Below are 23,281 nucleotides of genomic sequence, written 5' to 3' on the forward strand. Positions count from 1 at the left end.
TTGCCTATAGATCATTATTGGGAGTTAATACCTGCCCCATAAAATGATTGTGTGCTATGAAGTTGGTGCCAATTTAATATAGATTTTCTACAGAAAAGCTGTCACAAAACTGGTCTTTCATGTCCTCCAAAAGTGCACCTCTCCACCAGTGTAATTGAGTCCATCCACGTTCCTCCTGATTGTCTTCATTTCCCCAGGGAGCTTGGTCTTCACATAATGTTTCCAAAGTAGGATAATTTGAGCCTGGTCAACTGCTGTACATGGTACTCATAGAAGTCTTCTCCATATGTTCCAAAGCATGAATACCATTTCTGTCTTGCTCTATACAGAGCTTAAAAACATATAGGATGCAAGCTGGAGTCTAGTCATAAATATGCATTTCCATTTTACACCATGGATTGTAAAGATGACTAAATAATTTACTCTACAGTATATTGTGGATATTTATAGAAAGTTAACATTTTTAAAAATAAGAAAAATCCAATTTGTATTATTACATGTGGAAGTTATTTGGAAGCAATCAAGATACAATAGCATTTGATTAACTAGTCTAGAAAAGGAGATGAAAAGTTACCATTTTCTCTTTTGCTTATTTCAAGTGGAACAAGTTTAGCTTTTCAATCACATCAAATGTTAATTCTTAAACTTTGGTTAATAATTATAAAAATTGGTGAACTAATGAAAGTTACAGAACTTAAAGAGATGTAGCTCTGAAAGCACACCAGATACCCACCGTCCAATCCAGTAATTGAAACTCAACTTCTGCACACATTCTGTAGCACTTTCACTAATTTGAAACTTTGAAACACAAAAATAATAATCAGTTCAACCATTCAACTTCTAGTTATTTTTCCCCTTTCTTAATTTAGATCTTTCCCCCAAGGTGTCTTTGCTAAGAGAATGTCTTTACGGTCATACAAGTTCAAACAAAACATAAAACAAATGTGTTTCATGTAAGTTTTACAAGTTGATGATGGCACCTTACTGTTCTGTAGTGTCCCTAGCAGGTAAAGAAAAAAGGCAGGTAGAGAGAGAAATGTTTAATTTAAACATGCCAGCAAAAAGTCACTGAAAAGTTTAAATTCTTTTTCATGTATTTTTGTGTCATCCTTTATCTCTTGATTTAATGATTAATACTTTTTAATCTCTTGGTGATCTTTTTCAAAGATTTTCTTCTCCTGTCATATTTAGTAGTATCTTTTCTACCATGTTGATTGAAAGGCTTGCTTCTTCTTCCCCATTATCTCTTTTTCATGAAACACTTGAAATATTGGCTGGAAAACTGCTGTAACCCCAAATAATTATAAATGAGAAAATGAACAGGCAGACTTCAGGTTATGACAACAATTGGAACTGTGATTGCAGTTATTAAGTGATACGGTCATAAGGTACAGTATCATGTGAGCCTGGCAGTTGCCATCATAACCCCAAGATGTGTGAGTGTTAAATAGGAAGAGACGGGACTCCCAGGTAAGGAGCACAAGAGTGCTGCAGAGAAGGAAGGCTGGGGGAGACCTTGGAAGTGCCATACAAGAGGTGATTAAGGTATCTGTGACTACGAGCAATGTCTCCTAATTCAGGAAGAGGCATAAATGGCACTCAACATAGACTTGCCAAAGACCCTCCTGATCATGACTACAACCTGTTCTTTGAACAGGAGTTGAGCCCAGAAGGAACACGGGGTTCTTAACTGCACAGGCAATCCATACAGCGCCATCCAGAATAAGAGGTGGAAAGCCAGGGGTCTGCAATACACAAAGCCACCCAAAGCCAGTTGAGTTGAAGTCTGCTGTTCTTCATCCAAACCCCCATCGTCACAAGGACAAGATCTCTATAGCATCATTTAACTTACCTGGGAGAGAGGTATAAAGCACATTGATGGCCCCTTACCCCATGCCTTAACCAGAGGCGTTATATCAGACATGTCAAACACAAGGCCCACAGGCCAGATCAAGCCTGTCACATGATTAGATCCGGCCCACAGGGCTGCCCTGGAGACATTTCACTTTTATAATTATCTAATGTGGAGGGAGTCATATTCTTTAGGTATTTCAGTATAGGCCTTGGTCTACTGGAGATGAGAAAGAGTATTTGGGGCATGGAAAATCCTATTTTCCTCTAATCTAGGACAGCAATCCTTACTCCCTTGCTGCTTTTATACTTAAAACCATTTTATGGAATTATAAATGTCGTTGTCCAAATTCAGCAGACTTTTATTAATAAATGCATTGTTTTTTCTCCATCTGTTGGTCATTAGATCTTCCAAGATTTCCAAACATTCCAGCTCCTTTGACTTATAACTATATTTGAACACCTAGTTTCTCTTGGCACCTTTACAAATCCCAGGCTGTAATTATTATCACTCTTTCCTGCCCTTGCAAGAGACTGCATTGAACTGTAATAAGGCAGATCTAGTCCATCAATTGTGGGAAATACTTATCTACCCATTATCGCATCTCATATCTTTTATCCTTTGAAATGCCCTGGGTGTCAGTTTCTTTGAATTTGATGGGATCTCTCATCGTTAAGCGCAATAAAAGAGCCACTTCTTGTCCATGAAATTATATTAAGTGACAGAAATATCCCTTTTACTGATGTAAGCATATGGACAGCTGCATTTGTTCCCATGCCGTTAGCATCACTCATCAAGTGCATTAATATTGAATTAGAGGCCATAGGTCATTTTTTCCCAGGCATAATTGGTATTTAAATTTCCTTGTAATGAAAGTACTAATTGATATTATGCTTAAATGAACTTTTTTTAGTGCAATTATAAATATTCTGAATGCAAAGTAGCATTTTCATTGGCGTGTAGAAAGCCCTCTCTTTCACTGGACTTTTACAGGGGCAAATCATGAGATTGTGTTTACTCCATTTAGCAGCAGCTTTCCAGGGTCTTGTCTAGAAGTTCTCATTAGCATCTCTACATGAGATGCATTTTAACTGGAGTTGTCAGAAACTGAGCTATCCTCCTCCCCCATCCAACAATTTTGGATAAAAGCGGCAGCAGAATTAACAATCTTTAGAAAACAATATCAGGGCCACATGGGAAATGCTCTGTGGAAAAGGAAATATGGGTGTGTGTAAGATGGAGTCTAGTTTGGAGCAATGTTTAATGGATTTGCTTCTGTTCCAACTTGATTATAGGCATGAACCACAAAAGGAATGGACTCCATGGGATAGGTCAGTCTCTCCCAGCTGTAACTTGATGTTATCTTCCCTGACATACAGTATATCAGTAAGTAATGTACAAAAAATGTTCCCCACGTTCACAAATATAAGGGAACTAGCAGTTGAGAAATATGCTGCAGATTTCCATTCTTCCTGACAGCAATTACTGTATTTTTATTTTTTTGGGGAGTAAAGAGGGTGAAAAATTGGGTGTGTCATACTCCAAATGTATCCCTACCCTCCCGCCAGCTCCCGCTCTTCGGCCTCTGTGCATCACGTTTTAGACTTGTTCCAGGCTTCAGTGATTGCTGTAGACCATCGCCCCTTCAATGGCTTACATTTTTAGCCTCTTCATCTCGTGTTTTTAGTCTTTGAATGCTCTGTTCGAGACTGTGGGGATCGCCAGAGCACATTGCCACCAATCGCTGCCACATCACATTTTTGGCCTCTGTGCATCGTATTTTAGGCCTCCACACGCCCCGTTTTTGGCCTCTGCACGTTTTTGGGCAGCGATTGGCAGCAATATGCTTTGGTGATCCCTGCAGACTTTTAATGTTTTCTGATCCCCACAGCCTTGAACAGGTCTCAAACAGAGCGTTTGAAGGCTGAAAATGCGAGGTGCAGAGTTCAAAATGGCAACCCCGAATAGCTGCTGCCTTGTCTTACCGCTTCCATGCTTCCTTTGCTTTTCTTACTGGAGCTCCCTGCGACAAGAGTTTTTCCCAATTTTTGCTTGCAATTGTCTTGCAATAGTAATCACATATAAAAATAATATTCCATGGCTCTTCTCTAATCAACTGTCCATTACCATAGGAAAAAAAATCAGGTTTAAATTGAATGTTGATCTTTCAAATTATTAGAATCACTTATGTATTAGATCTCTGGATGGGGTTTTTATTAGTCCACCAGGCATGATAAAATTACCCTTCACGTTGTCCACATTTCCAACATAAATTTGAAGTATATCCTAGACCAGCAATGGCTAACCTTTTTCTAAAGGTGTGCCAAAATTGTGTGCATGCATGTTCCCGCATGCGCACACATGCCCACCCACCTGTGCATGTGTGCACGACAAAACCCACCCACCCCGCATATGCACATTCATCCCCCATGCCGGGGGGGGGGGTATCCTCCCCAGGCTCCATAGGCTTTCCTGAAGCCTGGGGCCGGCAAAAATGGCCTCCCCTGGTCCTCCAGAAGGTCGAAAATCAGCTGGCTGGCGTGCGCATGCAGGCCTGAGCTGAGGGTGGCTGATCCGGCAAATATGGCTTTTTGTGCCACCTGGGGCACGCGTGCCATATGATCGCCTCATGATCCTAGACAACTTTTCTTAAGTCATTTGACAAGAGTACGTCATTTACTGGTGTACTAGTTGCCATTCACTATCACACTATTGTCTCGGCTACTTTGGAGGTGTCTAGGTACCATAGAACCTCACTCAGGAGGCTTTTATAATCTTTATTTTCCTTTTCCTTTTTTCCTTTTCCTTTTCCTTTCTTTTTCTTTTTTCACTATTTGCTACTCTCATTTAATTTATTATCTATATTTGCGCTTATGGTTTTTATATGTTACAAATTTATTTCATACAAATTGTTTTTTTAAAAAAGATGCTGCTAACTGGCACTAGTGAGAAATGAAGGCCTTGGAAAAGATAGTCTGATGTCAAAATGTGTCTGTACCTACAAAGAACAGAATCATGTAAGCGATCATTTTCCCTGTGACACTCTATGGAAGCAGAACAGAAAAAGTACAGATGGTTTTGAAATTTGGTATTGGCGAAAACTCCCGGAAATATGATGGACAGTCAAAATCAGTGGTTGGTTCCTACCGGCATTCCTACTGGTTCACTGAGCACGCAATGGGCACATGTGCACACTTGAAAGGAATTTGCTCGTAAAGCAAAGAAAACAGCTGAGGAGCGGCAATTCAATCTGCCACCCCTGATCAGCTGGGCTTCAGCAGCTGAAATAAAGACAGGTATAATCCAGGGGCAGGGGTGGGGCACTTTCAAAACAACAGAGAACCGGTTCGCTCTCTGCTTGATGGCAGAGCTACCGGTTCGGGAGAACTGGTGCGAACCGGTAGAAACCCACCACTGGTCAAAACAGTACACAAATGGATCATAGAACAAATAAATCCATAGATCTCACTCAAGGCACAAATGAACTGGCTGAAATTATAACATTTTGAGCACATTATGCAAAGACCCAGCACTCTTTAGAGATCTGTAATGCTTCCCATCATCCGGTTAGAGGTGAAGAAAGCTTTTTGGATGAGAAACCAAAAGTCTTCAAAGAAAAACAAGAAAGCCCAGTTGCCTCTTGAAAAAGCACCTTTGAGATAATTCTATGCCCATTTATTCTCAATTAATAACTCAGTGTGTTTGATAGGATTTATATTCACATGAGAACAGGATTACCATATACAGTACATTGTTCTATCTACCAGGACACATTTCTCAGTCTCTGATTGTCTCACAACTAAGTACGTAATATACCTAGTTATGTTAAAATGTGAATTGAAGTGATATCCGTATAGAATGTTGGAAATGACCACAGCTCCTAACTAGGGCTGAATATAGGTTAATTAGTGGTGTTGTCTGCAAATCCCAGGAGAGATGGTTACATATATTAAGTGCAATGTGTTATTTTATGTCTTTTAATCCAAAAATGCTGCTTTCTATTTAGAATTTGGATGGACTTATCATCCTTGGCATATTGTTAATGCAAATCAAACTGAATGCTGCTGAAATGTGAGGAACCTTAGATCCATAAATGCTCTATAAATGAGATCTTAATTCTGAAACAGACAATGGTTGCATGTGAGTTGCTTTTTTTGTTATGCATTTATATGTCAAATTCAATAGAAAATGTATAAAATAATAAAAATAAGCAAAGGTCTATCAGTAATTATTAACTGCATGTATTCATAACTACTTTCAAAAAATCAGAGACTACAAATGATGTAATGAAGGATGTGCCGTTAAGTGTTTCTTGAAATCACATTCACTGTAATATAAGCATTACATTTTCCATTCTTCATCTATCCATCCAGTATCTTATACAAGCAAAACAATCTGAAGCCGGGTTTGTGATGGAAGATTAAAAAGGACTTAGATGAAATGAAGAAAGTCCCTTTTAGCCAAATGGCTCATCTTCCCCAGCACAAAATCCTTAAGAGATGCATTTGGCAGTGAAGGAAGACACCCCATTTATTTCTTCATGGTCAAATTACTATTTCTCTGTGCACAGTGAAAGGAGCTGCACTTTCTCTTGGAACAGAAAAAAACAGCAATTTCTAATGGGTATAATACTGGTAAGTCTTGCAAAAAGATGTTGACACTTTCCTTAAGAATGTTTCTGAATAGGATTTTCTTTTCTGATTTGTATTAAAAGCTGGACCAGAAAGAACAAGCTTTGCACTGTATCTGCGCAAGCTATGTATTGTCAAAGGAGTGTGTGCTGTCTTCTTCGCACACATGCACATATTCACAGACCACAGGTGTTAGAAATCTTTATTAAGGCTTCCAAACCTGAATTACTATTCCCCTTCCTCAACACCAGCTCATCTCCAATGGCTTCAACAGACTACTCAAGAGCAGTCAGAGCCAGTCCACAGCATGAAGGCAAGGAAAGTTCCCTATTCAAGTTCATGAGGCAAAGGCAAATCCAGAGTTCAAGAGGCACAATCCAAAGTTTAAGGTACAGGATCCAGTCTGGGAGTCAAGGCAAGAATCATAATGGCTGAAGAATACACAGTAAGGAAACGGACATGTTCCCAGTGTTGTTTAATTTCACTTTTTAAGCTAAATAGCCACTTCCCCATGTGGCCCATCAGAGGGGAAAGGGTATCTCCTTGAAAGCAGCCTGACTGATCTTCATTGTACCTGCTTCTTCTCAGTCCTACATGGTCCAATATTTACTCAAAAGGAAATGTTAAATAAATAAAAAATATCCTGAAAGTAATTTATTCTGTTTACCCAGAAGGCCATTTCTCCCATATCAATCATAGAAATAACCAAATTGTTCTGTTACTGGATTTGCTTCTGTCCTTCATCTGTACCTCTTTTCTTTTTTCTCTGATGGTGAAGTGTTGTGTTCTAGCTTCTTTTTTCTTCAAAACAGTGCCACATTTAAATGCCAAGAATCCTCAATTATATCCTGCATGCAATCTCTTCAGTGGGACAAAGACTTTTCTTTGGGGATTAATTTGTTCATATATCTTCATTTTAAAAGAGACAAGCAAAGCAGGCTTGCTTTTAAAATATTTTTATTTATCAAAGGATTCTAAAGTTAGGGGGTTTAGAAAGATACCGTGTCTTTCTAGTCCTTTACAAGCATGCAGTGGTATTTTCTAATATCAGAGCTGAAGATAATAAAAGTAGATTTGGTGTCATTGAGTCATAGAAACAAAATCTTGCAATTCTGAATGTGCCTCTCCCCACTCTGCACTTATCCTAAAAAGAACTAGGAAGGGTCCAATCTGAGATGCTTTCTCAAATTCCTACTTTTTGCTCAGATGTTTTTGTCCGACGTTTTCCTTGGCTTTGACTCTTCCTTCACTTCCTCAAGGTGATTCTCACAGCCCATTATATCTGTCCAGATGGTAAATGCTTCCAAAGAGGCAGGCAAATGGATGCCCAGACCTTCACTGTTACATTGCAACTGAATAAGGCAGCTGGATGTAGGATCCATACTCTCTGGCTTAAAGATAGATCTTGAGATCACCTCATGTATTCCAGACAACTGTGTTGATTTTTAAATCGATAGAAGCATATGTTTTTTCAACCACTTGCAATCATTGGAAATTAGGGATTTCATCCTGCTTTGAGCAATTAATGTAACTTTTTTAAAGAAGTTCGATTAATGCCTATCTTTTTTTAAACTTGGCGTTTAATTTCCTTTTTATTACCTCTTCAAGATTGAAAAACCTTCAGAACAATGAGCTTTGTAATCTCTGTTTATATGTTTAAACGGAACAGAAATTACATGCTTCCAACTTTGTAAGATTTTGCAAAGTACTTTTGTAACATACAACAAAAGGATGACTATACTGTTGTTTCTGGAAAGTTTTTAAATGCTAAGAACACGTATGAAATTGATTTGAAGAAAGATGTGGAAACTAACTAAAATATCCTCTGTGTGGGAAAGAATGTCTGTGTTTATAAGTTGCTGATAAGAAGGTTTTGAAGATTAACTACTAGAAAGCAACAGATTACTACTTAAAGGAAATTTATGATCTGTGGACTGAAGAACTGTGAGCTGCTTAACCTTACTTTGCAACCAAAAAGTGTTGAAGAGAATCAAACTTCTTTGAATAAAATTGAAAAATATATTATAGAACAAAATAAAACTATAGCCTACAAGAAAGAAATGGAAATATTACATTTACAAATCGATTTGGAGATCTATTTAAAAAACAACAGTGGCACACAATAACATATCAAAAGTGTGGTGTGTCAGATGTGGAAAAGCCAGAACTATATGAATGGATATCATATTTGACATGGGAAATTCTATTGCCCATTCAGGAATATTCTTCAGTTAGGGTCAACATAATTCATTGTGGATTAGCCTTAGTATGTTGGTGACTGCATAGCAACTCTATGCTGATTTCTCTTTCAACTTTGCCCCAGGCACTGCCTCTCCTTCTTATACAGGGTGTGAATTACTTATTTAAATTGAAGTCTAAAAGATGTACTAGAAAGGCTACATTGAAACTGCAAGTAGACTTTAACAAAGGTGACAAGGACTATGAAAGAAAAGAGAAACATAGCAGAAGAAAGCAGACATTAGAACTTTATGCATGGGATTTAAAGACTGCCAGGAGGAAGAAAAAATGCAAAACTGGTTTGTCTGCAATATCTAGGTTATTATTTTTAATATATAAATGTTATTCAAATAATAGGTAACTATGTTGAAATGTTCAATTGGGTGTAATGGGTTGGTTTGTAATAACTATGTGGTTTGTATTTATATTAGTCCTTTTACAATATGAATAAATGGTTATTATTTGTGGTAATGTTGAATAGTTTTTAATTTTTATAATGTTTAATTGTTGAAATTAGATTTAATTATTAAAGAGTAATTGGGGGAAATACATTTTTAGGGAGAAAGTGGGATTATATTATGTTTGTTAATTGTTTTTGTTAATTTTTACTGAATTTTTGCTGACTAACAAAACAAACAGAGGATTCAGAGATGAATTTATAGAAAATAGGATGACATGGAATAAAGATGTATTTGGTTGTGTTTTAAGAGACAGTGATAAGTTATTAATGTTGAATTTATTTACTGGCAATTTAAGGGGGAACTTTCTTATATATTTTTTACCCTGTCTCTTCTTTTCCCTGGGGGGCGGGGAAGAGGGAGGCATCATTAATTTTTTATCTGTTTAATATAATACTTAATAAAATTATTGAAAGCAAATATGTCCAGATGAGTCAGCTGGGCTTCCCCATAAGTTATGGAGAATAAAAATGAATGTGCTTTGCACCTTCCTGGCCAAAGTTTAGAAATCCAGAATTTAAAGCTCATCGCCAGAGGGGTAAAGTAAAAACTTTCAGAGAAACAAATATTAATTCAATATATCTTACTATCTCAGCATGGAGTCAACCTGCTAAATGTTTTTCAGGATCCATGTAAAATATGAGTTTACTTTTGTAAGAGCTTTCTGATCTAAGACGTAATTCTTCAGTATATGACTTACACATGACAAATGCAAAGAAAGCATTGCTAGGGGTTAGCAAACCTCATCAGTTTGTTTCATAAATAAGATGGGTCTTTCCAAGCCTATTTATTCAAAATATTTTTTTAAAAATCTGTTTAGGGAAACTTTTCCAGCATGACAAGATCTTATCTGCCTTTCTTAAGCTTATAAAGTGGTAACTAAATAAGAAAAATCAGAAGCTGAAGAGTGATAAAATTTTAAGAGCGTCTCCATGTACCTGCATACAGTAAGCTTCTGAACATGCTTATTCAAGACTGATTATTATTTTGTTTGTACTTCTCTTGACAGTCATCATTCAAAACAGATAGAATTTATGGAGGGCATGAAATACTTGCTAAGCTTTTGATCTGTCAATTCCCATCCCTTCTAACTACTCTCCTAAGTAAAAATAGTAAGTTTTAAAAGGGAAGGGAAGGAGGAGCCTTGTAAAAGAGAAGATTTGCGATTGAGCCAATACTAGCTGTGCTGAAATTAAAAGGTATGTCAGTTCTTAAAGTCTCAGGAGTGTTTTGATCATTTCAATTCTCCCCACTCTTCTGAATGTGTCATTACGATGTATTAAAACTTTATGCAGGCAGTAATTGTATTAGTACAAATGTTTTTGTCAACCACCTGTCTTCTGTGAGATGCTTTTTCCCCTTCTGGTTCTGAACCTGCAGTGTAAGAAGCTTGTAGTTGCTCTGTAAGGATATTGAATATCTGAGTTATAAGTTTGATAGTTATGTTTTATTGCCTTAAACATTACTCACCATATTTTGAAGGTAGAGAAGAATTGTATTTTATAATACCCTTTAACATAAAGATTCCTTCATCTAAAGATTGTCCTGGGTCTGATGACTTGTCTTGAAAGGATTTTCAAAGACCCTTGATAGTCTTTTTCAAGAATTAGTTTTCACAATCAGTGAAAAACAGAATGATAATCACAAATGTGACCATTATAAAACCAGACCAGATAAAGACAGATCATCTAGCTCAGAAAAGGGGTCCAATTAGTCCATTATGTAGGATGGAGAGGAAAACAAAATGCAGAAGTGTTTGAATATTTTCTCTCTCTCTTGTTCTTCAACAGTTGCTGAAATTCTTTGATTATAGCTTTCTACTTCCTTCAACAAGTTTTACTTATCTGTAGATTCCTGGAGTTTGCCTCAGCTGTCCATTCCTTTCTGAATGATGAAGTCAAACACACTTCTTGAATCAATCGTCTCTCAAATGTTTTATGATTTTGAGTGTGTCAAGAATCAAACACAGGTCAACAGATGCATTATCAATTGAAATTTGATTACTTATATATTGATTAATTCAACATCTTCATATAAACTCTCTGTGAAAATAGGATTTGGGTTCTATAAAGAGTTGATCTCCTGATGACACCAGGACTAAGCTAAAATAGGCCAAGAGTACCCAAATATAATTAAACAATATATTGAAACAATTCATTTTTATTCAAATGTTCAAATTCAGTCCTTACAATTAAGTAAGAGCAGGATCCCTTGTTTCTTGTCTTCTATCTTTCTCCATCAAATATCTTACCCTTTGAGCATAATATGGGGAAACTACTTCAGAACTGTGTATTGAATACTACAGCATTCAAAAATACATGAATTAGGAAAAATGCACACGGAAAAATATAAATGACTGGGTGGATTTTGTTAAAAGAAGAATCTTTAAATGGTAGCTAAATATGACTTTTTAAGAAAGGAAAATTGAGAAAGAAAGAGTAGATTTGTCCAATGCTACATGAAGTTGCAATTAGGAATAGCATATTATATAAAATCTAAGCAACACTAATTGATTTCTGCATTTTAGCCCTTTAATACACAACTGCAACAATTGAACTACTTTCATTGTTTCATAGGCAAGTCCATGAAATCTCTAGACTCCAAGGAGAGTGCTGCTTTGAATTTTTTTGCTGTGTAGTGATAATATAGATCTGATATTTTAAGCAGAATGCATCATGTAGTGGAGATGTAGGGGGGGCGTATTTCAGCCTCCCATAAAGATGCATATATACAAAGCATAGCATGGACAACTGGTATTATGACCCATATGTGGATGCATCATGACTTCACAATATATTCTCACAATATACAATATGTCCTTCTCACATTTCATTTCAGCAGCAATCTTACCTTTCAGCCTGTTGCCTTATATACTCTTTTATATTTGCTGTGTTTTGAGGAAGTACAAACTTGTACTATTTATCAAATAAGGCAATGATAAACAAATAAGATTAAAGCAAATGAAAATTCTATATTAATTCTTGCAACTTGTTGCTACTCAGCAAGAATGTTAACATTCTCATGCATTGCTGCTGAGAAAATTGATACTGAATTCAAAACACAGTTTATCAAGCATGGGATTCGCCAACCATGCATGTTTTATAGTGCTAAAAAGCAGAGAAAAAAGTATTAAAAATGATCCTAGATCCTAATTTCTATAATCTTTTGGGAAGGGGGATAATAACTGATAATAAAGTTTGACATTTTAATACATCACGTCTATTTCAAAAGTTTACTATATGCAGCACCAAAGACAAAGAATTTCTGTCACGTCTTCCAAATATATACATTTATTTATCACAATCCAAAGATTTTAAATATCAGTCATCCCTTTTCTTTTGCCTCCCTAGGCGTAAGACCAATTAGTAAAGTTTTGGTATATAATCCACTCTTTTTATGTAAGCAAAATGATTCACTATCAGAACTTTCTTCAAATGGGTTATAGCAGGGCTGTCAAACTCCTAGCCCATGGGCCAGATGCGTCGTACGCTGGCCACACCCATGCCCAGTTTAGCAAGGGGGGGGAGTCACGTGATGCCACCATGACACCATGAGTTTGACACCCTTGGGTTATAGCTTTCAATATTCACATAGATAAGATGAAAGAGTGACTGAAGCCATTTTTGAAGGGATTCAAATGCTGTTGGTTGAGGCCTTGTCAAATTAGGTACTTTGTTACAGTTTTCCCAATAAAGTGACTGCTAGTAGCTGTGCAGGCATCAGCATAGGCAACCTATCTAATTACAATATAAAAGTGCCAAAAAATATTAAGGGACTAAGGGACATTCCGAAATATGTGGTACCATTTTTAAATGTGACTCCCATCAATTCTCGTGGGGCCGCAAGAGAAACACATTTGATTAGAGAGATAAGATTACCCTAATAAATCAAAATAAAGTGGAAATTCAAACCTGGACATTCCAACTTCAAAACCATGACTTTTGTACATTTCATGATATCAAAGCAAAAGCTTTGAATTCAGTCTTCACAGTTGTAAGAGAATTTTACAGGTCCATTTGTTTTGCATAAAATGCTATCCATTCATGAACCTAAAACAACAGAGGTCACAATTTCTATCAGCTCTGCTCATGAAAAAAAAAATATCCACGTATAATTATCAATAGCTTCTTTGAACACAAAACTGAATCACCCTAAACACAATGTCAGTTTGCCATGAAACAGGCACTATGATAAAAGTAAACTAACCTGAGATGAACTAATGATGCCTCTGCAGCTGTGAAGGAGTGGCTTCTCCAAGCAGCACTCTGATTAAGGGGAAAGAACTAACACTGAGAGTTAACAGCATCTGGATCTAGACTTTTAAGACAAAGGAGACCTCATGTGCTTCTGTCAGGAAAAGCCAAAATGAACATGAGCTTTCTGAAATTCTCTTCCTGTTTCCTAACAGACTGGAGAGAAAGTCAGATGCAACATCAAAACAGAGCTTGTGTTGATAAGAGGTTAATAGGTAGTCCTCGACTTACAACAGTTCCTTTAGTGACTGTTCGAAGTTACGACATCACTGAAAAAAGTGACTTAAGACCGTTATTCACACTTACAACTGATGCACCATCCCCATGATCATGTGATCAAAATGTGGATACTTGGCAACTGGTTCATATTTATGATGGTTGCAGTGTCCAAGGGTCATGTGATTCCCTTTTGCAACCTTCTGACAAGCAAAGTCAATGGGGAAGACAGATTCACTTAACAATTGTGTTGCTACCTTAACAACTGCAGTGATTCACTTAACAACTGGGGCAAGAAAGGTTGTAAAATGGGGCAAATTCACTTAATAACTGTCTCACTTAGCAACATAAATTTTGGATTCAATTGTGGTCGTAAGTCAAGGACTACCTGAATGCCAGAAGGAAATATGAGACAATAAATTAATTTCAACAGAAGAATTTCGAAACGTATTTTTAAATAAAAATTATGACTATCAAATTCAAGTTAGTAATTCTTTTACCAGCTTAATGAAATATTCCATTTTTTAATTTTATTTTATTAAAATAATTTTGAAGAACAAAGGCTATACAACCTTTGGGAATTGGTCAGCTGTATCAGGATTTTTTATTTCCTTTTTTCTCCTTAGATTTAGAAGCCACCAAATCCAAACTGAGTCACAGCAATTTATGTACATAAATAAATAGTATATATAAATAATAATTTGCATTTCAAATTAAATCCCAAATGATATTTTGAGCATCTGAAATGCTAGCACTTTAAGATTTCAAGCATCCTTTGCATAGGTTAGCAAGCCTAACATAGCATTAACCTCTTACGTCATCAGAGATTCCTGGGCCTAGAAATCTAGTGGAATCTGTGGATTGCATATTACTTGGATCACGATATTGTTTACAAACTTCAACAATAAGAAAGACAAGTCACCAGATTTAGAAACAAAAACATGGGAGCACATGAACTTAGGAATGCTGCTCACATTTGTGGTAAAATACCGGATTTTTTTCAAATTCAAAAATAAATGTATGCGGTGTTTGAAAAAACCCTATCCATTGACTTGATTCCAATGGAAATATTGAACTAGAATAAATACACAGTGGAAAATGTATAGAATGTATGAAGCATTATGTAACAAGTGTAACAAATGTAACAAAAAATGTAGCAAAAACATATTTTGACCCTTAACTATACACATATATATTATACACGCAATTAATTTTCTCTTTAGCGAATGATCCATATTTATTTTTAAAAATGAAGATGAACTAGCATGTGAAATACACTCTTCTAAGATCTCTTTTATTTAAATACACAAGCATTTTAGCAGCAGGATTAACCTTGGCAATTTTCATAATATCTACAATTGCTTAAAAGTAAATTATCCGACTAACTGTAATGCATAAAGAATTAGAAACAAATTTAATTGACCTTGGTACACCAGTTATAATACCTACAGTTTTATAAACAAAATCCTATCAATTTCTGACAAGTGCAAAATGCAGTTAGTTATTAAAAAATAACTAATCACTTAGTCATTACATATTTTGGCTTCTTATTTTCTTTTCTCCTTTCACAAAGTTTTATAACAATAAAAAGCAATCTTAGACAAACACAAGTGGACTCAAAGAAACTAGTTGCTTGCCTGAATGATGCCTGTTAGATACAATAAATAAAAGACAAAAATTTCACACAATTCTCTGCTCTGAGTGTAATACTACCAGTGGATGCCCTCACAGAGTTTGGGAATTCACACTGCTTTAGAACACTTATCAGCACTACTCTGAAACTAGACTTCTCTTGATGGTTACAGGCTTCAGAATAACAACAACAACAAGTATAGAAGTTCAAGGTATATTGGTCCTTTTTTATAGAGCTGGCACATTTTGGCACTGGCAATCGTTACACTGTAGGACTTACATTTTGAAGAGTGGGATTCTTCTAAGATTTCTTCTTGTTTTTGTGTAAACCACCATGGGCACTGGGTTTTTGTGTATTTTTGCTTGCAAGTCCTTGGGTTAAAGACTTCTCTATCTCAATTTTCTTTTCTTGATTATCTGTGCGTTTTGCAGCGAGTCTTGGAGACAATGATCCAACTCCAGCCTGAATCTTAAAAAGACAATAAAAACAAGATATGTTGAATGTAATATGAGAAGAGAATATTTAGAAACTAGTACATAGTTTCTCTCTTACTGCTGAAACAATGTTTCATTGGTAAGATTTTGAAGGAGGTTACCTTAAAAAAGAACAGAAATGTAGTTATCTCTCAAAATGACTGTAAATCAGATAAACTAAAATGTGGATTAGCAACAAAATCTGCTCAGGAAAGCTATAACCTTTGACACCCTGAGTACACTGAAAGCTTCTGCACTGGAGACAAATTCCTTGTGTGTCTAACCACGCTTGGCCAAATAAACTTTTCAATTCAATTCAATCCTTCAGAGCTAGAATAGCTAAGCCACTCCTACAAGTCCTAAGACACATAATAAAGGGTGAGGTACTTTCCACCTACTGCTTTAGAGTCCTTTTTTACTCAAATGTGCTATGATATCAGTAAAAATCTTTCTGTTTCAGCATATCAACATGCCCTGATACTCTATACTGGACTTTCATCTACACTTACCTCACCTGGGGGAAAATGAATTCATGAAAACATTCCGATTTCTGTGATAGCATTTTTCTTATCAACTCTAGTAACATACAGCATCACATATGACCCTAGGCTAATGCAAGTACTTATAGTTGGGCTGCTACATAACTAAATTGATCATTGGGTAAATATGCTTACACTGTAGGTTGATTTGACAGCTGAACTCTTCTTTCTATAAGTCCCATTTGGTAAAACATTGATATGACTTTTTTTCTTGTTAGTCTGCAGGGAAAAAGTAAAGGACAAATTGATTTTAAGGAAAATATCAGATGCAAACATAAAGAGAGATATTGAGCTGACTAACCCAGCTCTGTGCAATTGCTTAGCTGCTTCATTTAAGCTGACAAATATTTTAAGTTTACTTGTTTTGTTGGTGTTGAGGGTTTGCTGCTCCCACTCTCTGGTTCTGCTTCTATATTGGGGTCTGAATTGCCATTGCTGCTAATGGGGCTCTCTTGTTCTCCACGAATTTCTTCCAGTTGTGAAGCAGGCGATGCACCATTTAGTCCATCTTCAAAAACTGCTACTTCTGTAGTGCTGCTACCGCTGCTATTCCACTTCTTCATTAACTCAAGGACATTAAATGGCCTTTGAACAATGTCTGTTTCACCCTGAAGAATAACAATCAATTTAAGGGGGGTATTTCTAGGAGAAATGAACAAAATAGATGAACAACTACTGTACTATGCTGCTCTAAATAGAAATTATATTTCTTTAATAAACCAATGATGAGAATGAGAGTAAGCCAAAGAAATGGAAGGGGGGATGGTTAAAGGAAATTAAAACAATAGAGTGCTGTTGGCTTTTTAATAAGACCACTATCAACCTAAGAGTACTTTTTTGATACAACTCTTTTTCATTATGACCAGAACATGCCAGAAATGACCCCTTATTGCTTATAAATAGTACAGGAATGACAATTTATAAAGCTGGCCTCTTTGGAGAAAAAGGTCTCCTCGAGAGTTCCCATCAGGTAAAAAAAACCTGCACCAACACCCACCTAGAATATCACAGAGTAAGCTAATCAGAAGTGTATTGGGACAATGCAATCTTCCAATTTGGAAGGACATCCTATAATTAGATATTGCATATTTGTTAAGAGTACTGAAGAAAATTATCATAAATTACTAGAAATGACCAAGGTTAGAAATAAGAACAGCAGAACTCAATCTTGATATTGCAAGTGAAATATCTGCAGTATCTGCAAATATGTTTTTCCTGCTTTCTGGCAACATAAAGTTTCATGAATTCAGTCAGAAAAATACTGGGATTATTAGCAAAGCTTCACATTTTATAGTTCAATAGCAATAATATTTCTAGAATAACTGTACCATTCCAGCCTACCTACCCTCAGCTCCAGGTTTCAAAATATTTTTAAAAAGAAGTATCTGAGACAATGACCCCCATATATATTGTGTCATACACTTAGATTTGTGCTTACATTTGTAAGCAGCAAAGAAGTGCTTTTGCTCTTAAGAAAAGTACAAGACCTTTTCTATTGCTTTGTAGGGAACTGGAGCTGTGAACAGCTGAAAGAGCTTAGACAGCCATTTAGAATGGAGGTACAGCTTCCTGTCCTCAGTTTGAATTAATGTTGTAACAGAAGTATGGAGACAGAATGATCGTTCTGGTGGTGGTATTGAGACATAATATGCCTACCTAGTTCTACTACTAGACTCGTATTCACATGCATGTGTATAACGTTTTTTATTATGATTTAACTTTAATACTGCATTTTAATGCTGCCTTTATTATTTTAATAATCACCGCAAGAGTGAGTACTTTTTCCTCCTATTTTCCCTATAACAACAGCCATGAGATGAGTAGGGCTGCAAAAATATGACTGGCACAAAGTCACCAATCTGGCAGGATTAGAACTCATAGACACCTGGCTTCTAACCTGGTACCTTAACCACCAGATATGAGGGCTGGAATAATAGAGACACGCACAAAGAAAATTCTATATGTATTTAAATAATTTACGCCTAGTACTTCTGAACTTATAGAATGATTTTCAGATATGAACTCCCAATTCGGCTAGATGCCAATTTTCATCTGTAATTAACAGTAGACAAATTGATGTTATAGACAACAAAATAACTACCTTATTTGCAAGCACATTCAGGTAATTAAGTGCACCAAATCACACCTACCAAATAAGAGGCTGAGTTGTAGTCAGGGGAAACAAGCCTATGTTTTAAAGAGCTACAAATACTGAAATAGCACATGAAATAGGATGGTTGTATTCTGACAGTTTTTAAGAAAGTGGAACCACTTAAGTTAATTGCTATATTGCTTCATTTGAACACCTGTTGCTTTTAATTTTGCTAGCATCTGGTGCTAATTGTGGGGAAAGTGGAGGATTACTAATTGGCTGCCTTTTAGATTGTTCATTTTCTTTTGTCTTTCCTTCAAGTTCTTTTCAGCCAGATTTTAAGGAAGGGCATGTCAGTAAGATTCAAATCATAGACTAGAACAATACGCCCCTCCATCATGTGGCACTCAGCTTATGTCAGAAAGACATTTGCCACTTTATGATCTTCAAGCACTTGTCTCTGAATGGCAATATTCCCATACCATACCATAAAGATTTGCTGAAGGAACTCTTCACAAATTAAGAAAATAATAACAAAGACCTACAGTAATAGAAAAAGAGGCTCTAATAGCACTTACTAGCTACTGAAAAAAGTTAAATATATGCCCATAAACAAGACATTGCAAAATTGATGAGCTTATAATGGATTAAAACAATTTATAATGACCAGAACAGACAAAACTAGAGAAAGCATACTCAGTGCTTAATAATGATGAAAGGAGAAGCCATGTTATTGAAAATAAAAATGTAGCACTCAGCCATGTTTGGTGTCAAGAAAATCAACATCAAGTACAACTACTTGATACAAAATATAGTAAATTATACTTTTAGAAGATATATAATAAGATTATGTCTAATGACGTTCACAAGCACATGCCAATTATTTACCTTATTTTCTTCAAAGGCTTTTGTTCATTAATCATTGAGACAGAGAAATAGAAAATTCTAAAGATGCAGACATTCTGGAATGTCTCTTCCTACAATGGCTACTATTACAATTTTGTAAACATTGTCCAAAACTAATATTTCAACAATTTTTTTCTGATGATGTTAGGATAGCAAACTCTCATTTGATATTTTAGTCTTTCTATGCTACAAGATAACAATATTCATAATTTGCACTTTCTTCTCCATTTCCACACCCCATTCAAAGTGCTGATATTAATCTTTAAAACCTTAAATGGCTTAAGATCAATATGTACTTAGGCTGTCAGTTTCATTTTGAGATCCTTCTCTGGATGCTTCTGCCAAGAATGTAAATTTATCTATGGAAATTTTAAATTTTGTTACATTATTTGTTACTGTAATTTAAGAAGAAAGGCTTGTTCACATTATTCCAATAAATTTTCAACCCACCGGATTCTCCTCACCCACCATAAATCTCTTAGCTTAACTGATAGAAATGTAAAATATAAAATTTCCATAAGACCAGCATCCACACCACAATAATTTCAACATCAGATCCACATCTTTTGGCAATTCAAAGTATTTTGCTCTTCATGTATTAAAAGAATTTGGTCTGCTGCTACTCTGGATTCTTGGCTTTCATTAAATCTATTCTGTGGAGTTCTAAGTACACTTTGAGCTTGTTTGTTTGTTTGCAGACCTTTCCTTACCCAACTAGGTAGCATCATCAGTGACTAACATAAACAGGGCACTGATAATATTACCTAGTTGGTTGAGAAAGATCTGGAAGCAAACAACCAAGCTCAGAGAGCACCAAGAACTGCACAGTTCAACCTATTCTATTCCATTCTAGGTCTATTCTGGTGTGCCCCGACAACAGCGCACCCAACAAAACCGCGGCGATAAAACCGTAACATTGACAGCGTGCCCACAAAGGCGCGTCGACAAAAGAGCGCCAACAGAAGCGTGATTACAGTTAAGGTAAGGGTTAGGGTTAGGGTTAGGTTTAGAGCGTGCTTCTGTCGGCGCGCTGTTGTCGGCGCGCTTCTGTGCTCTTTCGTCACCACAATTTCAAATTCGCATTTTTTCCCCAGCGGTTTTGTCAGCGCGCTTTTCTCGAGCGCCCATTTGTCGGTGAACCCTATTCTGGTACTGTTTACATTTATTTTGCATTTTATATTACTCTGCTATTTTCACATATTTTATAGTTTTAACTTTTGCTTATGAAAGGCCCACACATTTTCGTAATTGTATAGTGTAAATATACAATAAATATTTTTTTGACTTAGAGGAAGTTTTAAAATTAAACTTATTTATGCTGTATATGATTTTTTAAAGAGAAATTGTTCTTCATATGATTCTGTTACTGTGATTCACTTTTCAGTATATCCCTTTCCAAAGGAAAGTAACACCAATGGATATAAGAGCCAAAAGTAGAATTGCTTATTTAGAACTCAACTGGGCTTATGTCAGCAGGATAGTTGGCATTTTCCTCTCTTTGCAAGTTTTTTAATTTTTAATTTCCCCCCCATTGTTTGAAATGGGGTAGAAAATCAATCGATTCCAGGATTGTCACACTTTTCCCTAATGTAACTGGCAAGTATGAATAATGGGAGTGCTGTTTTTCTTGTAGCTCCACAACTTTCTATAGTTCCCTCCACAACTTCCCCATCCCCTTTCTGCTTGAGCAGCCAAAGGCAGCTGGCAGAGGAATTTAGAGCTTGGATCTCAGTTTCAGTATCAGACTTCTCTCCATCATTGCAGAAGTTCTAAAAGGCTGAGAAAAAATAGAATTATATGTAATTGGGGAGAATAAAGATATACAAGAAATTATATTCATTTCCATGAATATTACGGAAATAAATATTTCTATAACTATTAGGAACTCTCTGCAGTTTCTAAACTTAATATACTGAAAAAATGAATATATATGTTGCAGATAATTGATAGTAAAATGAGATGTTATTTGATTATATGTGGAGGCAGACATTTTTAGACAATTGTTTTGAGGATGACTCATGTACATTGGGCCCTTAACCGAGGTGGCGCAGTGGTTAAATGCAGCACTGCAGGCTACTTCAGCTGACTGCAGTTCAGCAGTTCGGCTGTTCAAATCCCACTAGGCTCAAGGTTGACTCAACCTTCCATCCTTCCGAGGTGGGTAAAATGAGGACCCAGATTGTTGTTAGGGGCAATATGCTGACTCTGTAAACCGCTTAGAGAGGGCTGAAAGCCCTATGAAGCAGTATATAAGTCTAACTATTGCTATAATTTCTGTTGTATTACATTAGGTTATTTATGATACATCTAGCTATATAAAATGAAGACGTGTTACCATAACTTTTTGAAGTAGGTAAATACATTTTTCCAATTATGTCACAGGGCTTTACCTACTTCAAAAAACACCTCCTGTCGCTTAGAATCAAGGGACTAATTTTTATAGCAGAATGATTTTTCACTATTAAATATCTGTACAGTATGAAATTATCTGGACCATTAAGAACATCTGGATTCCCCTTTAAACTTTTCTAATTAGAATATGCTAAACCTATAGATATATAACATGTAGATAAGTAAATGTTCATCTAACCTTAATTGGAAAAATTAATTTTGCAAACAAAAGAATTAGAAATATTTAAAAGAAAAGGAAATAAAGCTTACTGTGATCCACTGGCAGTCAAGCAGTTCATTTGCAGTGATTCTGTGGGCAGGATCTACTTTCAGAAGCAGCCGCAGTATATTTTTAGCTATAAAAAAAAAGACATGAACCTAATTTCTAATAATTGTAAAATATACATCTCTCCACTATATTCATGTGTGTTAACTTAGCAGAGTACTATTCAGTAATCGTTTTGTGAAATTTCTTTAACTTCAATGAAGATCATGTTGGTGCTTTCAAAAGGTCAAAAGATCATTTGACAATGCTTTTACTTTATTTATCAAGGAGTTTTAGTCATATACTTATCTACCTACCAGCTATATTGACTGATTGCCACACTGATTGTTTAAAATGAAGTTCTCCTTTTTTTATAATTTCAAAAAGTTTTTCTTCTGAACTTGCCATAAAAGGTGATTCGCCAGATAATCTGGAAAGGTAAGAGGAAAAAAATGTTTCAGTTATTGAAATATATCTCTAGTTCACTACCAATATCTTCATGTGTATATTGTATTTTTTCAGTTTAGGGCAGCACTTTTTATTCAGTTGAATAGTAAATATAAAAGGAAGAATGCGGGATAAGATGGACAGAGAAGCATCAAATACTTATTCCAAATTCTTAACTGTCAAACACAGAGGAAATTATTATATTGTATTACAGCTAGGCCAAATATCCCTTTTTGCAGTGATTCAACTCGAGCTTAAATACGATTCATAACCAATGAATGTAGCCTTGAAGAAATATGAACAGAGTACAAAAGTAGCCTTGAAGTATGAACCAGCCATTATGAAAAATTAAGCACAATCAGGAAAGACAGAAAGGGAGACAATCTTGAGGGCTGACAAAATGGTTACTTACCAAATTTCCCCCACTCTATATGTAGATACAGGGATTTAAACTTCTCATTCAAATTTAGAACATCAGGAATTGGGAATTTAAACTATTTCCACACAAAAAAAAATTAGGATGTTTATTTAATCTGTTCAGAACTACTGGTTTCTTCCTATATTTGTATTAATGTAGGTTCTTTTGCTTCTCTGGATCAGTCACATGAATGATCCACCAGTTGGAGATCATGCTTTTGTAAAGTGTGATGTCATACTACTGGTTATATTACTGGCATTATTATCATTAAAATTCAATGACAGATTCAGAGAGAAAGCAGCATTTCTCAATCAGTCACATAGAGGATCCCAGTCAAGTGAGGATTACAGTATATGGAAAAATTATTATTACATTATGCAGTCAATCCAATTTAACTTCATGATGATACTGTTGGAGTACAAACACAGGTAGCTGAGATTAGAAATTAAAATGTAAATGAACAAGAAAA

At 35.8% G+C, this 23,281-nt stretch overlaps 1 protein-coding gene across 8 annotated transcripts in view; it reads right to left on the reverse strand.

Annotated features, from left to right (window-relative positions):
- Nucleotides 1-11,334: 11,334 nt before the first annotated feature.
- STK33 (serine/threonine kinase 33) overlaps nt 11,335-23,281 on the reverse strand; it is a 57,326-nt gene continuing 45,379 nt past the window's right edge. For 7 of the 8 annotated variants that reach the window (XM_087717682.1, XM_087717646.1, XM_014055217.2 and 4 more), the window contains 5 exons: nt 22,265-22,377; nt 21,953-22,038; nt 16,653-16,901; nt 16,429-16,512; nt 14,917-15,749 (listed from right to left, as the gene is read on the reverse strand). In XM_087717682.1, the coding sequence (XP_087573808.1) occupies nt 15,582-15,749; nt 16,429-16,512; nt 16,653-16,901; nt 21,953-22,038; nt 22,265-22,377 (700 nt within the window). In that variant the 3' untranslated portion in view covers nt 14,917-15,581. Of the gene's footprint in view, nt 13,229-14,916; nt 15,750-16,428; nt 16,513-16,652; nt 16,902-21,952; nt 22,039-22,264; nt 22,378-23,281 lie in introns of those variants that run through there. The other variant, XM_087717676.1, reaches the window with a different exon arrangement.

Source organism: Thamnophis sirtalis, unplaced genomic scaffold (genome assembly GCF_051295495.1).
Source record: "Thamnophis sirtalis isolate CommonGarterSnake01/CBP01778 unplaced genomic scaffold, rThaSir2_p1.2 scaffold_1, whole genome shotgun sequence".
Classification (NCBI taxonomy): domain Eukaryota; kingdom Metazoa; phylum Chordata; class Lepidosauria; order Squamata; family Natricidae; genus Thamnophis; species Thamnophis sirtalis.